A 20,440-nucleotide genomic window follows, 5' to 3' on the forward strand; every position below is an offset into this window, starting at 1 on the left:
TTGACATATAAATATGATAAAAAAACTAATATATAAGATGTTTAATATCATTTCTAGCGCTAAAATCACACATAACATTGAATCATGTCCTGAATAGTAAGTCCTGACTCTTGAGTCCCAGCTCAGCCTCAAAATATCAACAAAAAATATGATAATGTATCTCATCATGTCATAATGTCATATATAATAAAATGAGGTCTAATCCTATTGATTTCCTCTGCCCCTCTTGCGAGAAAATGCCACAGCTTTCCCTTTCCCTCTAGATGTAGATGCTGGTGCCTGTGCTGGTGGAGATGGCAGTGGAGTCTGATGTGCTCTAGAAGCTGAAGAACTAGAAGTAGGAGCTATAGGAGGTAGACCACGTCCTCTACTGGTGGCAGGGGTAGCCCGAGCAGGTGGTGTCACCTGGAAACATTACAATCTCCCAATCCTGAAATCCTGAAAAACTGATAAGTCTGCTGGATTTTAAATGAAATCTAAAATTCTACTTTCTCCATATGAAATCCAATGAGGCTGGAACCACTCTCAAACATCCTGAGTCATTTCATGGTAATGTTAAAAATTTAAGTAAAATGATGAAAATGAAGATTAAGGAGAATGTCACTTTTACTTTAAGAATTTAACATTACCATGAATAGCATATCCATACTAGGGCCTAGAATTGATCATTAAGCTGCCCCACTCAAAAATTATTTGTTTCTTTCCAAAAAAATTGCATGAAAAAACCCAAATGACCAAATGAAAAACCAATTTTTTTTTTTATAAAATCGTGCTGTCCTGGCAACCCAACGCTTTTTTCGAAAAAATCGGCAAAAAAAATTTTAGCCGCTTTTTTCCCATAAAACGCACAATTAAATCGGCTTAGGGAAAAAAGCTTAATCGCGCTTTTAACAACACTGGTTGAAGTAGACATCTTAGGGACCCTCTACTCCTCTACTGACTCTTCACTGTGAGATCCATATCTTTGGGCGAGGGTGAAGTCTGAGGATTGAAGAGTTAAATTGTAATATTGTTGTAGAGATAATTGATAAAATTAACCAAGAGTATTTTCCATTACATTTACTTTACTTGTCTCTTGATGGTTTGAGTTTTCATATGCAAAGTCTATTCCAAAAGCAAGTATTGTAATATTTTCAAACAAGTGCTTTCTTTTCATGCTTCAAGTCTAATTGCATATTGATGCCTTGGTTTAGCACTTCCTTTCTTTTACATTTCCAAGTTAATTACTAATTTTTGGGTTTTGGCAAGATATGTTTCACATGTTTTGATTCATAAAGTTGATTATCTCAAACGCATTTTGTATCTTGCATATCTTGTGCTAACAATTTTTGTTTACGTTTCAGGGTTACTTTGCTTTCTCTTTATAGAGCATTGCATTTTACTTTGAGCAAATATATCTTTAAAATGTTGAGAAAATTTCTTATAAGGCACTGATTTGATGGTTTTTCTCATTTTAATGGTTGACATTGTTATTTGAAGTTGCTCACATCATATTTGCTCATAAATACTTAAAACTAACCCATTTTTCACTATAATACTCTCTTAGAAACTCACATATTTTAACTTAACTTTTCATTAGGGACCAACCCCCTTTGCTAACCTAGGAGATAGCTCAAACGGAGAGAGTCGGGATTAGTGTGACAACCCCTTCTCTGAGTTCCCTGCCACCATCCACACCTTGTGGGGTTGAAGGGTTTTCTCACTAACTTATAGGTAGGTGTAGGCGACAGGGGTCAACATTTTTTATGTTGGCATTATGGCTAATGTGTTGTCTTTGATGACAACCTGCTTGATAAATATGTTCTTGATGTCAACTTGGCTATAATATGATGGTCATAGAACTAATGCAAATGTTAGGAATGTTGGTACAGGTATTTCAGAAATTAGGATATATGTTGGCAGCCTTGGTATAGGTTTCACTTGAGAGAAGATGGGAATTGTGAAGTTTGAAAAATATACGCGACCCCTGTGAAGAAGAGTCGCGTACATATGCAGGTCCTATGAACAAAAGTCACGTACATAATCCACACCATGGAACGCTCGATACCAAGGGTCATTACCATGGTAATTGCCCATAGTAATTGTGGTGGCAACGTCTATTTGATCCTATTAACGAATACTAACAACTTTACGAATGGATTTTCTTATGGTATTGGCAAAGGCAAAAGCTATATAAAGAGATTGGGATCAAAGAGTTAGGTGTGCATTGGATGGATTATTCATGTATGATTTGATTTGTAACAAGTGTGCACCAGGGAGTAAAGAAAAGACTCAGATTTGAGAGATCTGAAAATGCTTTGAGCACTATTGATCTGTTCATGGTTGTGTAGTTAATAATGCTAGATTTGTGGTTATAATGATGGTATGATCTGATTGTGCTTACAATGATATGTGATTTTGACAGTAAGGTATGCGGGATATGTGTTGTGTTTGCAGAGAAGTTTTATTTCAGTAATTTAAAGATCTATATGTTGTTTTGGGTCTATGTAGTCTCGTACATACACAACTATGCCTTGAAGTGGTTGCATATATATTTTGAAATAATTTGTTTAGATTGCTGCCTGATTTGCATTTTGGTATTCAGTATGTTGAAAGATATACACTAGTTTTATGCTTGATAAACACGTATATACACAGATCTGGTTAGAGACAATCGTGTATATATTGTAAGTTGAATTTGATCAGGATTTGAATTGCTATTGATAGTTGATGATGTCTGTTCTATTTGTTGGTGTCTGTCAATGATCCTTGATCATGATGATCTGTGTCTAGCAGTGTCGATTGGCTTGAATTAGTTGTGACTTGGTATATTGATCAATGATGATATTGCATTCAGTGAGTGATTAGTTGTTGCCGTGACTTAGTATTTCAGTGATTTAGTGTTTGATACAGTGATTCAGTTTAACCATGTTTCAGGATTCAGAGAATTGGGATCTGTATGCAAGTGTTATGCACAGTAAGAACATATATATGTGGGTATGCTTCAGAATAGTCACATATACGTTCTGAAGTTAATAATGATCAGGGTTTGCAGTGATTGCACATTGGTTCTGTTAGTTTTTCGTAGCATCGGAAGTGCTCTAGCCTTGAAAATTGGTGGAGAGGCTAAGGCATATGAGTTCTAAAGAATCTAGAAACCGTTTGGTGAAATTCCACCCGGATTGTATTTTATTAAAATAATAAATATTTTTAATGGAGTTCCTAAGTCTAAACTTAGGGAAATTAAAATATTAATGGGTATTAATCAAAATATGGGTGAGAATGATCTAGAAGGCGGATCAAGTCATGTTATCTTAGCTATTTATTAGAGACTTAATCTTGGTTGTTGAAGACTCAACAGGGAAAGTATAAGATGGAGGCTTGGGGTTCATTTGGAACACGGAGAGAGCGAATTGATTTGGAGTTCAATTTCTGGGGCCAGGAAGCTGAGAAATCTGAACTAGGTGATCATTTAGCAGCAGAGGGGTAGAGAGAATCCGGGAGGACTTTCCGGAGAATACTGACAGAGAGGCTGAGAGAGATTTTGGAGGCAGCGCAGTAGCCGGGAGAGCTGCCGCTGGGCCAGTCTGGGTCCACATAGCCTTGACAAAGAGCCAGAAGGGCTAGTGCAGAGGAGAAAGCTGCCTGTCACGTAGAGGCCGAGACTGTTGGGAACTGCTAGAACAACTGGGATAGCTGAAAAATTGGGCAAAAGAGCTGATGCAGGGTTGACGTAGAGCCCAAAAGGCTGATGCAGGGCCAACGTAGAAGTAGTTGGGGTTAGCTAGTCTTGTTGCCGGATCAACTAGAATTCTGCCAGGTGAAGTGAGGTAAAACACACTCAGATTTCCGCCAGTATTTTCTCTGTAAAGGATTGCTAGATGAGCATCCTAGATTTGTATTTAGATATTTCTCCTACATAATAATAAACCCTCAGAGCTGCTGCACCGATTTTCCTGCATTGGGTTTTTCTGGGGACTATTGTGTCCAAAAATAAGTGTATCCTATGGATCTTGTTCATTGCTCTGTTTTCTGTTTCATGAGATCAAACATTTGATTAGTGTAGGCTGAAAAAGTAATTTGCTTCAGTATTCAGAAGATTAACTTGATAATGTATGTAAAAAAATTCAAGTAGGTGAAGTAGATTCAGATTTGCTGCAGTAGGGGTTCCTAAAATGTAGGAATTTTCACATGGTATCAGAGGATTGATTTTGAAATAGGAAGAGCAGATCCAGTGCTGAGCAGTGAGGCTGAAAGCTGCACTTGGCAGCAATTTGAATCCCCTTGAAGGGATTGCGCAATCCTTGCCGGGAAGTAGATCCAAGGAAATCTCTCTCTGAGTGAGACGATAGAGAGGTACGATTTCCAGTTCGTGAGTTTGCAGAGGTAGAGGGAGTGACGCAAAGCCTCAGCGCAGTGCTTGAAGGGTGCAGTTTCTACCAGCGCAAAAATCCGCTGGAAAAGAACGAAGACACGTAGAAGGAGAATTTTCTCCTCAGAGAAATTTCCACCAGAAAGTTCGAATTTCTCACTTGCTGAGCAGTGCTAAGCATTGACTAGAGGAGTGAGTTCGACAGTTGGGTGAGATGGCATCCCATGGGCTCAAAGATCAGGATAGGTTGAACGAAGCCTCCAACTATGTCATATGGAAGACCAAAATCTTAGCTGTTCTGGAGGAATATGATCTCGAGGCCTACGTCAAAAGTGTTGTAGATGTTCCTGCTAACAACGATCAAACGAAGAAGTACAAGGCTGAGCAGGGGAAGGCAAAGAGGCTCATTCTCGATGGAGTTTGAGATCATGTGGTCTAACACTTGCAGGGAAAGGATACTACCTGGGAGATGTGGGAAGGCTTGTCGTCTCTATATGAAGGTTCTTCTGAATAGCGGAACATGTATTTAAGGCAGAAGTTGCAGCGAACTTTGATACAGAAAGGAGAAGGGGTGGACCTCTATCTTCAACGTCTTGAGGACATTAGAGACCAGCGTGCTGCAATAGGGTCCACTCCTCAGCCAACCGCGATGGTGAGGATAGCCCTGAATGGAGTCTCGGATGAATGGCATGTTTTCGTCCAAAGCATATTGGGTAGGGAAAAACTATCTTCATGGGAGGAGATGTGGGCGGTTCTTCAACAGGGGAAGTTAAGGAGGGACCTAGTGAAGGTCAACCTCAATGGTAGCAGTGGGAGTGGCACAAATACTAAGGAGGAGGAGGAGAACGCAGCTCTAGCATCAAAGAGACAACAGAAGTAGAGGCGGAAGGACATTTTGAAGGTGAAATGTTTTAGATGGGTCACTTTGCTTCTCAGTGTCCTTTGAAGCAAAAGGATAAGGATGAGAAGCATGATCCAAAGGTTGCAGCCGCGAAGATAGACGAGGAAGAGTATGCCATGAATGCCCACGCATCTCCAAGAGGGAGATGGGGCGATATTGAGCTGTAGTTGGGAGGACTACATGTGGGCAGGATCCTTGAGGACTCCACCTCTTGGCTCGATTCCTTGCTACGGGAGCCCAAGATTCAGCAGTAGTGAGATGGACTTAGTGTCAGGTGATGCAACAGATTGTTTGGAGGACAAATGCAGTAGTTTGGGACCAGAGACTGATCAACGCAGAGAAAGGTTGGCAACAGTGCAGAAGTCAGCAGCAACGTAGAAGATTCAGAGGGTCAGAGATTAGTAGCAGTCAGATTCCAACATTCATTGTATTATGCCGAACACAGTTAAGTTCTGTTAATTTTGGATGTTTTTCAATTGCTTCTCTCAGCAACTGAGTTGCAGTAAGGATGCAGTTTTAGCAGTGGCAGTTCTAGTAGCATAGTAGATGCAACATTTGAGAGGGAGCTGTAGTACAGATGCAACAATGACAATGGCAGTGTCATGGGCAGAAGTACAGTAATAGTAACAGCACAATGTTGGTGGCGGCAACAGTGCAGAAAGGAGGTGCTTCAGAAATAGAGCATCATGCAGGTGGACATTGTTGCTAGAGCACTTTCCTCGCTAAGAGGGACTGCTAGTATTTGATAGCATTAGAAGTGCTCTAGCCTTGAAAATTGGTGGAGAGGCTAAGGCATATGAGTTCTAAAGAACCCAAAAACCATTTGGTGAAATTCTAGCCAGATTGTTTTTTATTAAAATAATTGAAATTTTTAATGGAGTTCCTAAGTCTAAACTTAGGGAAATTAAAATATTAATGGGTATTAATCAAAATATGGGTGAGAATGATCTAGAAGGCGGATCAAGTCATGTTTTAATCTTAGCTGTTGATTAGAGACTTAATCTCGGTCGTTGAAGACTCAACAGGAAAAATATAAAATCGAGGCTTGGGGTTCATTTGGAAACACACACGGAGAGAACGAATTGATCCGGAGTTCGATTTCTGGGGCTAGGAAGCTGATAAATCCGAACTAGGTGATCATTCAGCAGCAGAGGGGCAGAGAGAATCCGGGAGGACTTTCCAGAGAGGCAGAGAGAGCTTGTGGAGGCAGCGCAATAGCCAGGAGAGCTACCACTGGGCCAGTCTGGGCCCACGCAACCTTGACACAGAGCCAGAAGGGCTAGTGCGGAGGAGAAAGTTGCCTGTTACGCAGAAGCCAGAACAGCCAGGATAGTTGACGCAGAGGGAAGAAAAGCTGACGCAGAGCCTGAAAGCCTGACGCAGGGCCAGCGCATAAGTAGCCGGTGTTAACTAGTCTTGTTGATGGATCAACCGGAATTTTGCCGGGTGAAGTGAGGTAAAACTCACTCAGATTTTCCGCTAGTATTTTCTCTGTAAAGGATTGCTAGATGAGCATCCTAGATTTGCATTCAGATATTTCTCCGGCATAATAATAAACCCTCAGAGCTGCTGCACTGGTTTTCCCACATTGGGTTTTTCCGGGGACTATTGTGTCCAAAAATAAGTGTGTCCAACGTATCTTGTTCTTTGCTCTGTTTTCTGTTTCATGAGATCAAACATTTAATTAGTGTAGGCTGTAGAAGTAATTTGCTTCAGTATTCAGAAGAATGTAATATCCCTTATCAGGGGTATCCCTCAAACACAAGCAAACTCCAACCAGAGATGGACTGGGAGGGCGTTTACCAGATATGTCACCTCTGAAAAGAGGACGAGATCTGGAGGCTACCTGGCCCTTTCCAGACTCTGTCTAAGAGTATAGGAGAAAAACACACAAGTGGTATAGTAGCCGGGAAGCTCAAAGAGATAAAAATAACAGTAGTGCAACATACAATAATGTATACATGGAATATAAGCAGATACTCGAGAAATGCAGAGAGAAATGCTAAGCCATTTTATTATACTGAGTAATGGAAAGAGTACAAGAGGTGATTAGAAAGATAGCACCTCGACTTGCACAAGGCAAGTGAAGAAATACACTCAGAATGGTAAGGAAATGGCCTCTCTCTGAACTGCGTCCAAGCTGCCAGAGAACTGCTGTGCTGTTGCTACTGCTGGAATCAAGTGAGGATTAGGGGTTGCTCCCCTCCTCAGAAAATGCTGAAACTTTGGAATCAGCCTCTGTTCAATAAACCCACAAAAGCTCAGAAAGCTTTTCTAAAATAGCTGACCCCTGAAAATCACCCCCTTGAGGATCTACGCTATCCCTCAAGGCTCTGCACTGCCCCTGAAGAGAATCCTCCAAAACTCTACTCGAGACTCTGCCAAAATTCCCCAATATGCAAGGGCTGATCCCTTGCTCAATCTCCAAGCTCAAATCCTCCACATAAACCCAATCCGGAGCTCCTACCAAAAGAGACTGCGTCCTCCCCTCTCAAGACTGTGCAGTCATCAAAATGCTCAGTTCCTCCTCAACTCCAGAGATCACTCCTCTTGCAAAATACTGATGAAACTACCTTTGCCCGAGCAGGCACTCGAAGGCCCTCGGGGCTAAGGGTGAGATCTCCAAACGGAGACACTTGATGCACTAAACAGTGCTGCAGATAGGCTAAACAACCAGTGTGCTCTAAGTCGAAATGACTAGCTCGAATGCAACATAATCCAATGCCCAAATGAGGAGGCTCCTCTCTCCTCTATAGTGTTGGCCTCTCTCAAAACCCTAAGGCCCACCTCCTCCAACGTAGCCTCTCTCTTGCCACGTGCTCCTTCTCCATATGCGCAGTCCCTCCAAGTGTCTACATGGGCCCCCTTCTCTACGTGGTCCTTTGGCCCCCTTGGCTTCCCTTTTAAGTTACAACATTGTGCTACTAGGGAGTGACTTTATTCAAAAGGTGAGTTATGTCCCCCTTTCCTCACCTTTTTATTTATAAATAACTATAGAAGGCAAAATTGAACAAAATCGAATATTCCAATTAGCCATGGCTAATTAGGAATATTACAAAGAATAACTTGATAATGTACATTAAAAAATCAAGTAGGTGATGTAGATTCACATTTACTGCAGTAGGGGTTCCTTGAGTGTAGGAATTTTCACAGGTTTTGTGATGACTGTCTGGTATCTAATAGTGTGATTAATCAGTGAATGTTTGAATGGTTGACGTGTGATAATATTATTTGGTATTGTATTGATTTGATCTGGTTGCATTGGTTGAAATTTAGTTCAGTGATTGGTTTGCTTTAGTATTCAGTGGCTTGATGTTTCAGTGATTTAGTTGGTTTACAATGCTTTAGTGATTCATATTTGGTGATTCAGTATTCTGGTTCGGGTTTATTGTTGAATGGTTGACGTGTAATAGTATTATTTGGTATTGCATTGATTTGATCTTGTTGCATTGGTTGAGATTCAATTCAGTGATTGGTTTGCTTCAGTATTCAGTGGCTTAATGTTTCAGTGATTCAATTGGTTTACAGTGCTTCAATGATTTAGTATTTTGGTTCGGGCTTATTTTTGGTGTGGGTCTAGTATGCAAAATTGATGAAAGGTGGCTTGCATGTTTTGATGATTGATTGACACGTGGATCCAATGTGAAATATTATGAAACGTGGTCCACAAGGTGTTGAGGGTTGCAACCTTCAGTGAAGGGGTAGGAGCTGCCTTTCGGTAGGAGCCGGTAAATGAGATTAGGGGTTTGTAGCTCCCTTCCAATAGGCGATGGAGAACGAGTGGAGGTTGTAGCCTCTTGTAGGTCGGTGCCTGCATGCTAGTAAGAGTTTGCGCCAGTACAAAGATGTAATGAATATTTTCTTTATAATAAAAGAAGACAAAGACGACAACAATGGCAGTTTTCTCTGACATTGGGTTTCGACCTAATCCCAGTGTTCATATGTGCTGTGATTTATCTGTTTTTTACTGTATACTGGATGTCTAATAAACTAATAATGCAATGATTAAGTTAAACATCTGATGGAAGTTCTGAAAAATTAACTAATCTAAACATACACAATTTGCATTCATTAAAGTCATGTACACATGCAGGTTGCATGAATAGTAATAGCATATAGAATTATGAATGCGAAATTGGAAGTTAAAGTGAATTAAAAATACTAATTCACCCCGCCCCCCCCCCCCCCTCTTAGTATTTTTCCTAACAATTGGTATCAGAGCAGGTCGCTCCAGTAGAAGCTTAACTGCTTGAGAGTGGATTAGGGACAATGGGAAAGAAGCAAAAGAAGATAACTCAAAGGAAGAAGTCAATTCAGGAAAATTGTGGTAGTGAAAGCATTATATCAGATGCAGTGGCAGTTTCAACAATTATAGATCAAGGACAAACTATATTGATAGATGTCAACAAATATTCAGATTCAGGAGCACCACGCTCTCTGTTCATCAATAATGAAGAAGATAGTGAAGACAGTGACAAAGAATTATCAAATACCGATTTTTGTTCTAATTGTGGTCCATTTCCTTGTTTGTGTAATAATGATGATAGTGAAGATAACAATGAATCAACTGAAATTGCACTCATGAGTAGAAGTGAAAGTAATCATTCTAAAGAGAAAACAAATTAAAAAATAATGGACCCAGAAGTAGAGATTAAAAGACTCAGATAAAAATAGATGAAAGTTGTTGAATTGAGACTTCTGTGATCCATAATAGTTATAAGAAGAGCTTCGGCGTAAATCACATATAGAAAGACCTTTGTCGACGCGTTTCGAGCCAGCAAGTGTGGCTCATCGTCAGGACAAGTTGAAGAAACAGATCCAGCTTTGCGTGTTAAATAGTCTGAGCAGGGCCTCCAACAACTATCTAGATTAACGGCTAGCTTTGACTTAGGGACAGTCAAAAAGTCAAATTGATTATTTCAAGGAATAATTAGTTAAAATGATAATTTAATAATTAAATTTTTTTATTAAATGGGAATTAGTTAAATTGAAGACCTAACTTATTTATAAATAAGGTAAATGTAACTAAATAAAATAAATAATAATAATACAAATCAGCAAAGAAATAAATAATAATAATATATATTCGCTAGATAAATACATAAAAATAAAAATAAAAATAATATATATAAATTAGCTATGAAAGAAATAATAAAGTAAATAACAATAAGAAAATAACAATGATAATAATACTGGTATATATCCGTTAATAAATAGATAAATTACCAATACTAACAATATATAAAAATTAGTTATGACAAAATAATAAAATAATAATAATAATATATATTCCTTAATAGATAAATAAAATTAGTATATAATAAAATAATAATAATATATAAAAAATAGTTACGAAGAACTAATAAATAAATAATAATAATAAAAACATAAGTAAATAAATATTTGTTATAACAATAATAATTAGGGAAAAGGGGACGACTCAACAATAAAAATAAGCAAAATAATAATAATAATACTATATATTCGTTAATAGATAAATAATTAATTAAAAAAAAATAAAATCGGCAGTATCTTCATGTCGATTCCCATCATTTCCCTGCTCAGAAGATGGGTGTCTTTAACACCCTCGCTACTTGTGCCCTCAGGATTTCTGATGAGAGCTTTGATAAGGAGAGATCCCATCTCCTTGATGTCTTTGTGGAAAATGGATATAGTAGGCGCCTAGGTCAGAAGGCTTTCCTTAAAGCATCTAGAAATGCAGTTATTAGGAAAGAACCTAAGGAACGCCGACGAGGTGTCCACCTTCCATATGTCCAAGGAACCACAGACAAGATTGCTCGGATCCTTAAGAGGTATAATATTCCCTCTTCATTTAGACCCCTCGAATCTATTCGTAATTCCCTCCGATTGGTTAAAGATCCCGTTAACCCCAAGGACATGAAGGGTGTCTACTTGATCCCTTGTTCTTGTGGGACCCCCTACATCGGGGAAACAGGGCGCTCCATCCATCAGAGGATTTGCGAACATGCAGCTGACCTAAGACATGGGAGAACCAAGTCTTCAGCGCTGGCAGAACATGTGGATAAGACCAAGCATCACGTTTGTATTGAGGAGGCTAAGGTTATTGCCAAGGTTGCCCAGTTCCACCATGGAAACTCAGGGAAGCTATTGAGATCAAAAGAAGGCCTAACAATCTCAATAGAGATGACGGCTGGAAGATCAGTAGATGTTGGATCCCTGCCCTTTCATCTTAGTCTCCCCCCCCCCCCTCTTTCATCTTTGTCGCTTTCGTCGTTCCCCTGGAGCCTTCCTATCTCCTAGGGTTTATCCTTTTTGGCTCTGGACTCTTTTCAGGCCTTCTCCTGTTTATTTTGTGTCGCTCCTTTTTCCCTGATTGATATTGGTTTCTATTATCATAGCTAGTATTTATTTACTTATTATTATTATTATTTTATTTTATTTTATATATATATATATATATATTAATTAATTATTTATCTATTAACGAATATATAGTATTATTATTATTATTTTGCTTATTTTTATTGTTGAGTCGTCCCCTTTTCCCTAATTATTATTGTTATAACAAATATTTATTTACTTATGTTTTTATTATTATTATTTATTTATTTATTTATTAGTTCTTCGTAACTAATTTTTATATATTATTATTATTTTATTATATACTAATTTTATTTATCTATTAAGGAATATATATTATTATTATTATTATTATTTTATTATTTTGTCATAACTAATTTTTATATATTGTTAGTATTGGTAATTTATCTATTTATTAACGGATATATATCAGTATTATTATCATTGTTATTTTCTTATTGTTATTTATTTTATTATTTCTTTCATAACTAAACTATATATATTATTATTATTTTTATTTTTATTTATTTATCTAGCGAATATATATTATTATTATTTATTTCTTTGCTGATTTGTATTATTATTATTTATTTTATTTAGTTACATTTACCTTATTTATAAATAAGTTAGGTCTTCAATTTAACTAATTCCCATTTAATAAAAATTTTTAATTATTAAATTATCATTTTAACTAATTATTCCTTGAAATAATCAATTTGACTTTTTGACTGTCCCTAAGTCAAAGCTAGCCATTAATCTAGATAGCTGTTGGAGGCCTTGCTCAGACTATTTAACACGCAAAGCTGGATCTGTTTCTTCAACTTGTCCTGACGATGAGCCACACTTGCTGGCTCGAAACGCGTCGACAAAGGTCTTTCTATATGTGATTTACGCCGAAGCTCTTCTTATAACTAGATGAAAGTTATTACAATAGTTTGATGAAAAGGAGTGTGCCTACAAAGAAGATATGTCACATTAAAGACCTAGTTGAAATAAGGAAGCAAAATTGATGAAGGAATGAGGAAGCAGTATCAAAATTTGGAGGATGAAGCAACTTCATTAAGAAATAAATGCAGAAATTTGCAGGAGGCATCAAGAAATGAGGAAGATGCAACAATCAAAGAGCTCAGAGAAAGAACCAATTATTGCGAAGGAATTGAAGCATAAATCATCTCTCTCAAATCTAATCTTGAAAAGTCAAACAAACAATATGAGGAGATACTTCAAGTATTTGAAGAACAAGAAAATGAGCTTAAAAAGGAGATCATCGAGTTGAGAACTCAACTTGAAAAGACAAAAAGAGAAAAGAAGTTGATGTAAGTATACTAGAAGGTAAGTTAGAAGAAAAGGATAAGCAATTGAGATTTCAAGATAGCTTAAAGATATTGGACAATCTTCTTAGTAGTCAAAGGTCTCCCTCCATTAAATCTGGTCTTAGTTTTCATGAAACTGTAAAAGGAGAATCTAGCTCACAAGCTTGTGCAAGCAATTATGAGGTTAACAAAGCAAACTCTGAAAAACCTGGTAAAGAATTAAGAAGTCAACCAAACCAACAACTAAAGAAAGAAAATTTTCAAAGGAAATCATTTGTTGCTAACTATAAAAGTATCAATCGATTCTCTCCTCTAGACAATGATATTGAATGTTTTATTTGTCATAACTTTGGACACTTTGCAGCCAATTGCAAAAGCAAATTCACAGGAAGATCATCAACTCCCAGGTACTCAGGTTTCTTTAAGGGATATTGTTTTGCTTGCAACATGTTTGGTCACAAAGCTATTGATTGCAATAGGAGGAATATGAAACAAAAATATTATGATTCTTCTGCTCCCTTTTCTGGTCATGTAAGATGTTATACTTGTAACAAGTTTGGGCATGTAGCAAAAGAATGCAGGAACAAGTCAATGGATTCACACAGACAACAAGTTGATTTCCTCCAAGGCAAGCAACCAAACAAGAATATTGTTACCAAAAGACCTAAGAAAGATGGATCCACCAACACTTCTCATATTAAGCAAAAGGAAGAAGAACAAGTTAAGTGTGGCCTTGCTCTATGCTCATTTGAAGAAGAAGATGAATGGTACATAGACAGTGGATGCTCTCATCACATGTCTGGAGATAAGAACAAGTTTGTGTCTCTCAAGAAAAACAAAGATGGTAAAGTTATTCTTGGAAATAGTGCACCAACAAAAGTTCTAGGAAAAGGTAGAGCCAAACTTGATAAGCATACAAAAGCAACTGATGCATTATTAGTTCAAGGGCTAAAGCAAAACATTCTAAGTGTAGGCCAAATAGTTGATAAAGGACACACAATTGTGTTTACATCAACTAAATGCAAAGTTATAGAAGAAGACACTGGAAAGGTTATAGCTAAAGGATTCAGAAATGCAGACAAGTTATATGTGCTAAAGAAGAATCTAGGCAGAAATAAGAGGTCTAGCTCCTCTTCTTTAGATTCATAGTAAAGGAAGATAGTCCCCACTGAAGTCCATTGTACATGATGTATACTTCTAACAGAGACTACAGGAGTAAATGTGAGGAACATAACATCATGGAAAGCAGACGATGACTATCATGAAGACATGATCAATGGTGTATGATCTCAGGGGGAGCTATGCATGTGTATCTTGATGATGATTGCTTATGTTGTTTTGATATTCTTTTGGTGATGTTTATATTGCATTTGATGAAGTAACAATGATCAGGAACAAACATGACATGTTTAGGGGGAGCAGTGGTTGTGAAAAATCAATATTTTACATTTTGTACGCGTTCCTCATGAAGGGCAGTCGCGTGTATACACGTTTTTCGATCTAGACAATTGCCTATGATTCTCATTGATGAGAAAGAAGTGGTGCAAATTTAGAGTAAGCTTCTCATATGCTTCCATCAGTTCATCATTGGCATTTTGACTTTGATATGGTTTGCAACCGTTTGTTGATGATATCCTTATGCTATTCATGATAAGTGATGAATATTTGCAAAGATTTTTTACTGTTGTTGATCTGTCTCTTTGCTGATTGGTGAGAAGGATATGGTATGATCAAATTTGACGATGATAAGTTGGCACAGGTTCAGGGGGAGCATCTTCTATGCTTCTAATGGTTCATTGTTGGCATTATGGTTTCTTGAGCACTCCTTATTACATGGTGTTGCCTATGACGAGTTCATGGTTATTGCTTCTGTCATTGGTCTTACTTGATTGCTCACTATTGAAAATACATGCTTCTGTCTCTATGTCATGGATGCTTGGATTGCTTGAGTTGCATTTGGTGAAGTTGTTAATTCACGTGATAAGGAAGATATGTATGCTATGTTCACTAAAGATGTTGGTTATGCTGTTGATTAGTTCTATTCTACTTGATGACTTATGATGCTTGAAGTTCTCGTTGTTTGCACATATGTTGTTGATGCATGTATATGCTACCTATGGTGTTGTGGTACAAGAGATTGATATGTCTTTGCTACTTGAGGATTGTGGCTCCTCCTATATGTGGAGAGAGCATGTTGACCTTGATGACATGAGGTCAAGGGGATGAGTTGTTGACAGAGCTCAATTGCACAATCTTATGCTTCTGCTATAATTGCTTAGTGATGCTTGGAAGCATTTCATATTTGGTCACATGTTGATGATATTGGAGAGATTGATGCTACACTGTCTTATCTTACATTGCTTCTTGATGAAGAGGATGTTCATGCTGCTGTCATTATGACATTTATGTTGTTGATTATAGATACCTATATGGTGCATGGTGGTTGCTGATGAATATCATGGTTTTGCTACAAAGGATACTTCATTGTTGAGATTCCTATTTATGGTTATAGATGTCATGTATGTCTCTTGATGTAAAGGTCATGAAAAGACCCATGTTGTAATCATTGTAAAATTCAGTCATGTATGGGCTATTGGGTCAAATGTGTAACCCCATTATGTTGGGTGATTGATGTAATCATGGGAGCATAGAGTCATTGGTGATAGGAAAGGTCATATTTGTTTATGGATAGCCATGTATTTGAGTCATAAAGCCCTGTAATTTTATTGTATATATTTAGAAGGTCTAGTATATGCTCAGGGGGAGCATGGTCAGTATGCAGATTTCATGATTCATATCAGTAGATCAAACTTATAGTGATGAGCGCTACAAGGGAAAGTACTTCATTCAAACTGGTTCCGCCCTTTGCCCTTGATGTCAAAGGGGAAGAGAAGACTTGGTGTTTGCAGGTGGTTTCCAAACACCAAAGTGGTTGCCATCAAGTTCAAAGGGGGAGATTGTTGGCATTATGGCTAATGTGTTTTCCTTGATGGCAACCTGGTTGATAAATGTGTTCATGATGTCAACTTGGCTATAATATGATGGTGATAGAGCTAATGAAAATGTCAGGAATGTTGGTACAAGTATTTCAGAAATGAGGATATATGTTGGTAGCCTTGGTATAGGTTTCACTTGAGAAAAGATGGGAATTGTAAAGTTTGAAAAATATATGCGACCCCTGTGAAGAAGAGTCGCATACATACGTAGGTCTTGTGAACAAAAGTCGCGTACATAATCCGAACAATGGAAAACTGGATACCAAGGGTCATTACCATGGTAGCTGCCCATAGTAATTGTGGCGACAACGTCTAGTTGATCCTGTCAACGAATACTAACAACTTTACGAAGGGATTTTCTTGTGGTATTGGCAAAGGAAAAACCTATATAAGGAGATGGAGATCAAGGAGTTAGGTGTGCATTGGATGGATTATTCATGTATGATCTGATTTGCAACAGGTGTGCAGCAAGGAGCAAAGAAAAGCCTCAGATATGAGAGATCTGAAAATGCATTTAACACTAATAATCTGTCTATGGTTGTGTAGTTAACAACACTAGATTTGTAGTTATAATGATGGTATGATCTGATTGTGCTTACAGTGATATATGATTTTGACAGTAAGCTATGCGGAATATGTGTTGCGTTTGTAGCAAAGTTTTGTTTTAGTAATTTAAAGTTTTGTACACAATTTTGGGTCTATGTAGTTGCGTACAGAGGCGGGTATGCCTCGTAGTGGTCGCGTATATATTCTGAAATAATTTGTTTAGATTGCTTCCTAATTTGGGTTTTGGTATTCAATATGTTGAAAGATATATGTGGGTTTTATGCTTGATAAGCACGTATATACACAGACCTGGTTAAAGACAATCGCTTATACATTCTAAGTTGAATTTGATCACAGTTTGAATTGCTGCTGACAGTTGATGATGTCTGTTATATTTGCTGTTGTCTGTCAATGATGCCTTGATCATGATGATCTGTATGTGACAATGTTGATTGGCTTGAATAGGTTGTCACTTGGTATATTGATCAATGATGATATTGCATTCAGTGAGTGATTAATTGGTGTTGTGACTCAGTATTTCAGCGATTCAGTGTTTTATACATTGATTCAGTTTAATAGTGTTTCAGGATTTAGAGAATTGGGATCTGTACATAGGTGTTATGCACAGTAAGTGTGTATATACCCGGGTATAATTCAAAACAGTCACGTATACATTCTGAAGTTAATAATGATCAAGGTTTGCAGTGACTGCATGTTGTTCTTGTGATCGCTGATTGGTATCTAATGATGTGATTAATCAGTGAATGGTTGAATTGTTGACATGTGACATTATTATTTGGTATTGCATTGATTTGATCTGGTTGCATTGGTTGAGTTTCATTTCAGTGACTGGTTTGCTTCAGTATTCAGTGGATTGATGTTTCAGTGATTCAATTGGTTTACAGTGCTTCAGTGATTCAGATTTTGTGATTTAGTATTATGGTTCGGGCTTATTGTTGGTGTGGGTCCTATATGAAAATTTGATGAAAGGTGACCTACATGTTTTGATGATTGGTTCATAGGTGGATCCAACGTGAAATATTTTGAAACGCGGTCCACAAGGTGCTGAGGGTTGCAACCTTTAGTGAGGGGGTAAGAGCTCCCTTCCGATAGGAGCCAATAAACGAGATTAGGGGGTTGTAGCTCCCTTCCAGTAGGTGTTGGAGAATGAGTGGAGATGGCCTCCTGCAGTTGGGTGCCTGTGTACTGGCAAGACTTTGCGCCAATACAAGATGTAATGAATATTTTCTTTATATTAAAAGAAGAAGACAAAGACGACAACAACGATGCTTTTCTCCCACATTAGGTTTCCACCTAAAATCTCGATGTTCATATGTGTTGATGTGTTGCTTATGTGCTGTGATTTATCTATTATTTACTGCATACTGGATGGCTAATGAACTAATAATGCAATGATTAAGTTAAGCATCTGATGGAAGTTCTAAAAAAATATGTAATCTAAACATACGTTGTTTTCTTTCACTAAAGTTGCGTACACATGTGGGTGGCATGAATAATAGTAGCGTACAAAATTCTAAATGTGAAATTGGATGTTAAAGTGATATGGATTCAACACCCCTGTCCCCCTCGCAATATTTTTCCTAACAATTTAGATTACGAAGCCTAGGTAGTGCTCCCTACAAGACTTATTGAAGTCAATTACAAAGATAGAATAATAGGTACATCAATAGTTAGAAATGACAAAGGGAAACATAAAACATGGACTAGGTCTACACAAATAGCCATTGCCCTATGTCAATATGGCAACCCCAAATGGAGTGCTCCACCAAACAAGGATTTAAAAGTGTCCCACTAGGGTTTGCCCAACCCCCAAGATTTTCCCTCCAAGCATGATGCCCCTTTGGGCCTAGTGCCCCTCCTCCGAGTTGGTGCCCAATCTAACAAGTTGTTAGCTCAATGATCCCTATTAAATGTGGTTTGTTGTAAGTGTCCTCATGCAAGGTGCTTATTCTCTAGTTGTGTGCCTTATGTCCTCTTGTGCCTAACACTCCTCAACATGTGTGCCAAAGTAGTTACTTTTCTCTTTTGCTTCTCCCCAAATATGGGTTTGGTTCCACAACCAACCTCCATGATGTATGGCTCTCAACTGATGCGTCCTCAAGTCAAGATGGAACCTTCAAGGTGTATGTCACATGGTCCCATGCTCTTAGGGCTAAGTGCCCTCCTCTAGGTGCCTAACACTCATTCTCCTAGGTAGGTAGCTTTCCTAATCAAGCAACAAACTCCTCCAGTGTGTGCACCCAAAGCGTTAGCGATCATGCCACATGATAAGAACCTTATAGGTAAATGCACTATGCTAGTACTCTATTGTAGGTAAAGCATCCACTCAAATTGAGCCATCCATATTTTTGTTGAGCATCACCAAGTGACTAGGAAACCTTGCACTCTCCTATCTAGGTGATAACATTTTTGGAGTAACCCCAAAAGCTAACATGAAAGAGGTCACGTTCTTCATTATTTAGAAATCGCGGCCCATAGTGAAGAGCTATCGTTCAATTATAAAATGTATTGTGCTGGAACTAGGAACATAAACCTAGTATGCAACCCTTTCCATCTCAAAGGGAAGCATTCAGTGTCAATCTCCCTGACTAGATTTCCCTTAGTATAAACTCTCCTACATTAGCAGTTTACAACATGGTACCTAGGAAGAGGTAATGCATCAGGATTGAATGATGTCAGGAACCAAGTTTATGAGAGCAAGGAAAAAGATCAAGTAAATTTTATATTAAAAACACAGTTATAGTATACACTAACCAGCTAGCATCAGTCTGAGTCATCACCCTTTGCACCAAACATAAGTGAGAACTTTTAATATCTACAAAGGTGCAGAGAAGTTTTAAGCAAAATAATTAGGCTATTTATATCGGTGATTTCTCAGTATTTTATGAGATATAATCCTGATTTCACTAGAAGAATCTTTTACTCTTTAGGCTATTCTCAATCTAGAATAATGTGATGTACTCCTGTTGATTTAGTCTCACGAATTTTGTAAGAATCTCAAACTTTTTTTATTTTGATTGATAGATATGTTTTGAAAGAATTATGTGCAGGGTTTTATGTGATCTATGGTAACAGGGAACAAGGTCTTTTAAATCTTGATGTTCGGGAAGAGATTTATGATAATTGTTTGGTTCATATTCATCTTCAACTTTTGGCAAACTTAGGACTATCCATAAAACTTGTTTTGACCATTTCTAATTGATGACACTCTACTTGATTGATGATTATTTTATGTTGAGTTTCTAGATAATGGTAATATTTTCTGAAATATAGGGGGAGCAACTGCTCCGCCTTCTTGCTTTTTGTTCTCTCAGGTGATTGCCTTTGTTGCCCCTAAGATTATAGGAGGAGTAACTGCTCCATCTCCGGTCGGTGAACTAGGGATGGTGGAAATGACACAAGCACTAAATTTGACGGATGTCTCATTTCAGCAGGTTAATTAGTTATTAATTTGATTGTATACTGAATGAAGTGTGGAAAATGAATAGATTGAGTTTCATCCAATTCAATTCCATTTATCTGCATCTTATGCAGTATGTTTGTTGCTTTCTGTTGTATTGATTTTTTTTCTCGTCTATTTGCAATAATCTGAACTTTTTCCAGTTTACATCTTATGTTATAGATTGGGCCTGACATGTTAATAAGTGGGTACCTTCAACCTATACCTGATTTGGTGCCGACTATTCCTGCCATGGAGGCAACTTCTATTGTAAATCCTATCACAGTTTCAACATCAAATGGACCAAGCATAATCTGTTTTTACCGGGCTTGGGATGTCTATGGATCATTCTCTAATTTTTCTCCACATCCTATTAGCATGCCTGATTCAAATGGAGATTACGTCATTTGGAAAAGTGTTGAGCACTACTATCAGGTCTGAGATTGATACTTACAGAGTCAGTTTTATTCACTTCTAGCTATACATTTTCTGATTATCTGTTTATTTATCTCTCTGCTAATCTACCTATAT

The 20,440-nt window shown here is 37.7% G+C and overlaps 1 protein-coding gene across 2 annotated transcripts in view; it reads left to right on the top strand.

Moving 5' to 3' along the window:
- The window catches only part of LOC149172581 (riboflavin biosynthesis protein PYRR, chloroplastic-like), a 374,041-nt gene that overhangs the window by 248,654 nt on the left and 104,947 nt on the right, over positions 1-20,440 (top strand). For both annotated transcript variants that reach the window (XM_089424347.1, XM_089424346.1), the window contains exons 6-7: positions 19,785-19,904; positions 20,093-20,344. In XM_089424347.1, coding sequence (XP_089280473.1) covers positions 19,785-19,904; positions 20,093-20,344 — 372 coding nt within the window. The remainder of the gene's footprint in view (positions 1-19,784; positions 19,905-20,092; positions 20,345-20,440) is intronic.

This window comes from Pinus tabuliformis, chromosome 4_2 (genome assembly GCF_031772625.1).
Source record: "Pinus tabuliformis cultivar Carrire ecotype Pingquan chromosome 4_2, CPIR1, whole genome shotgun sequence".
NCBI lineage: Eukaryota > Viridiplantae > Streptophyta > Pinopsida > Pinales > Pinaceae > Pinus > Pinus tabuliformis.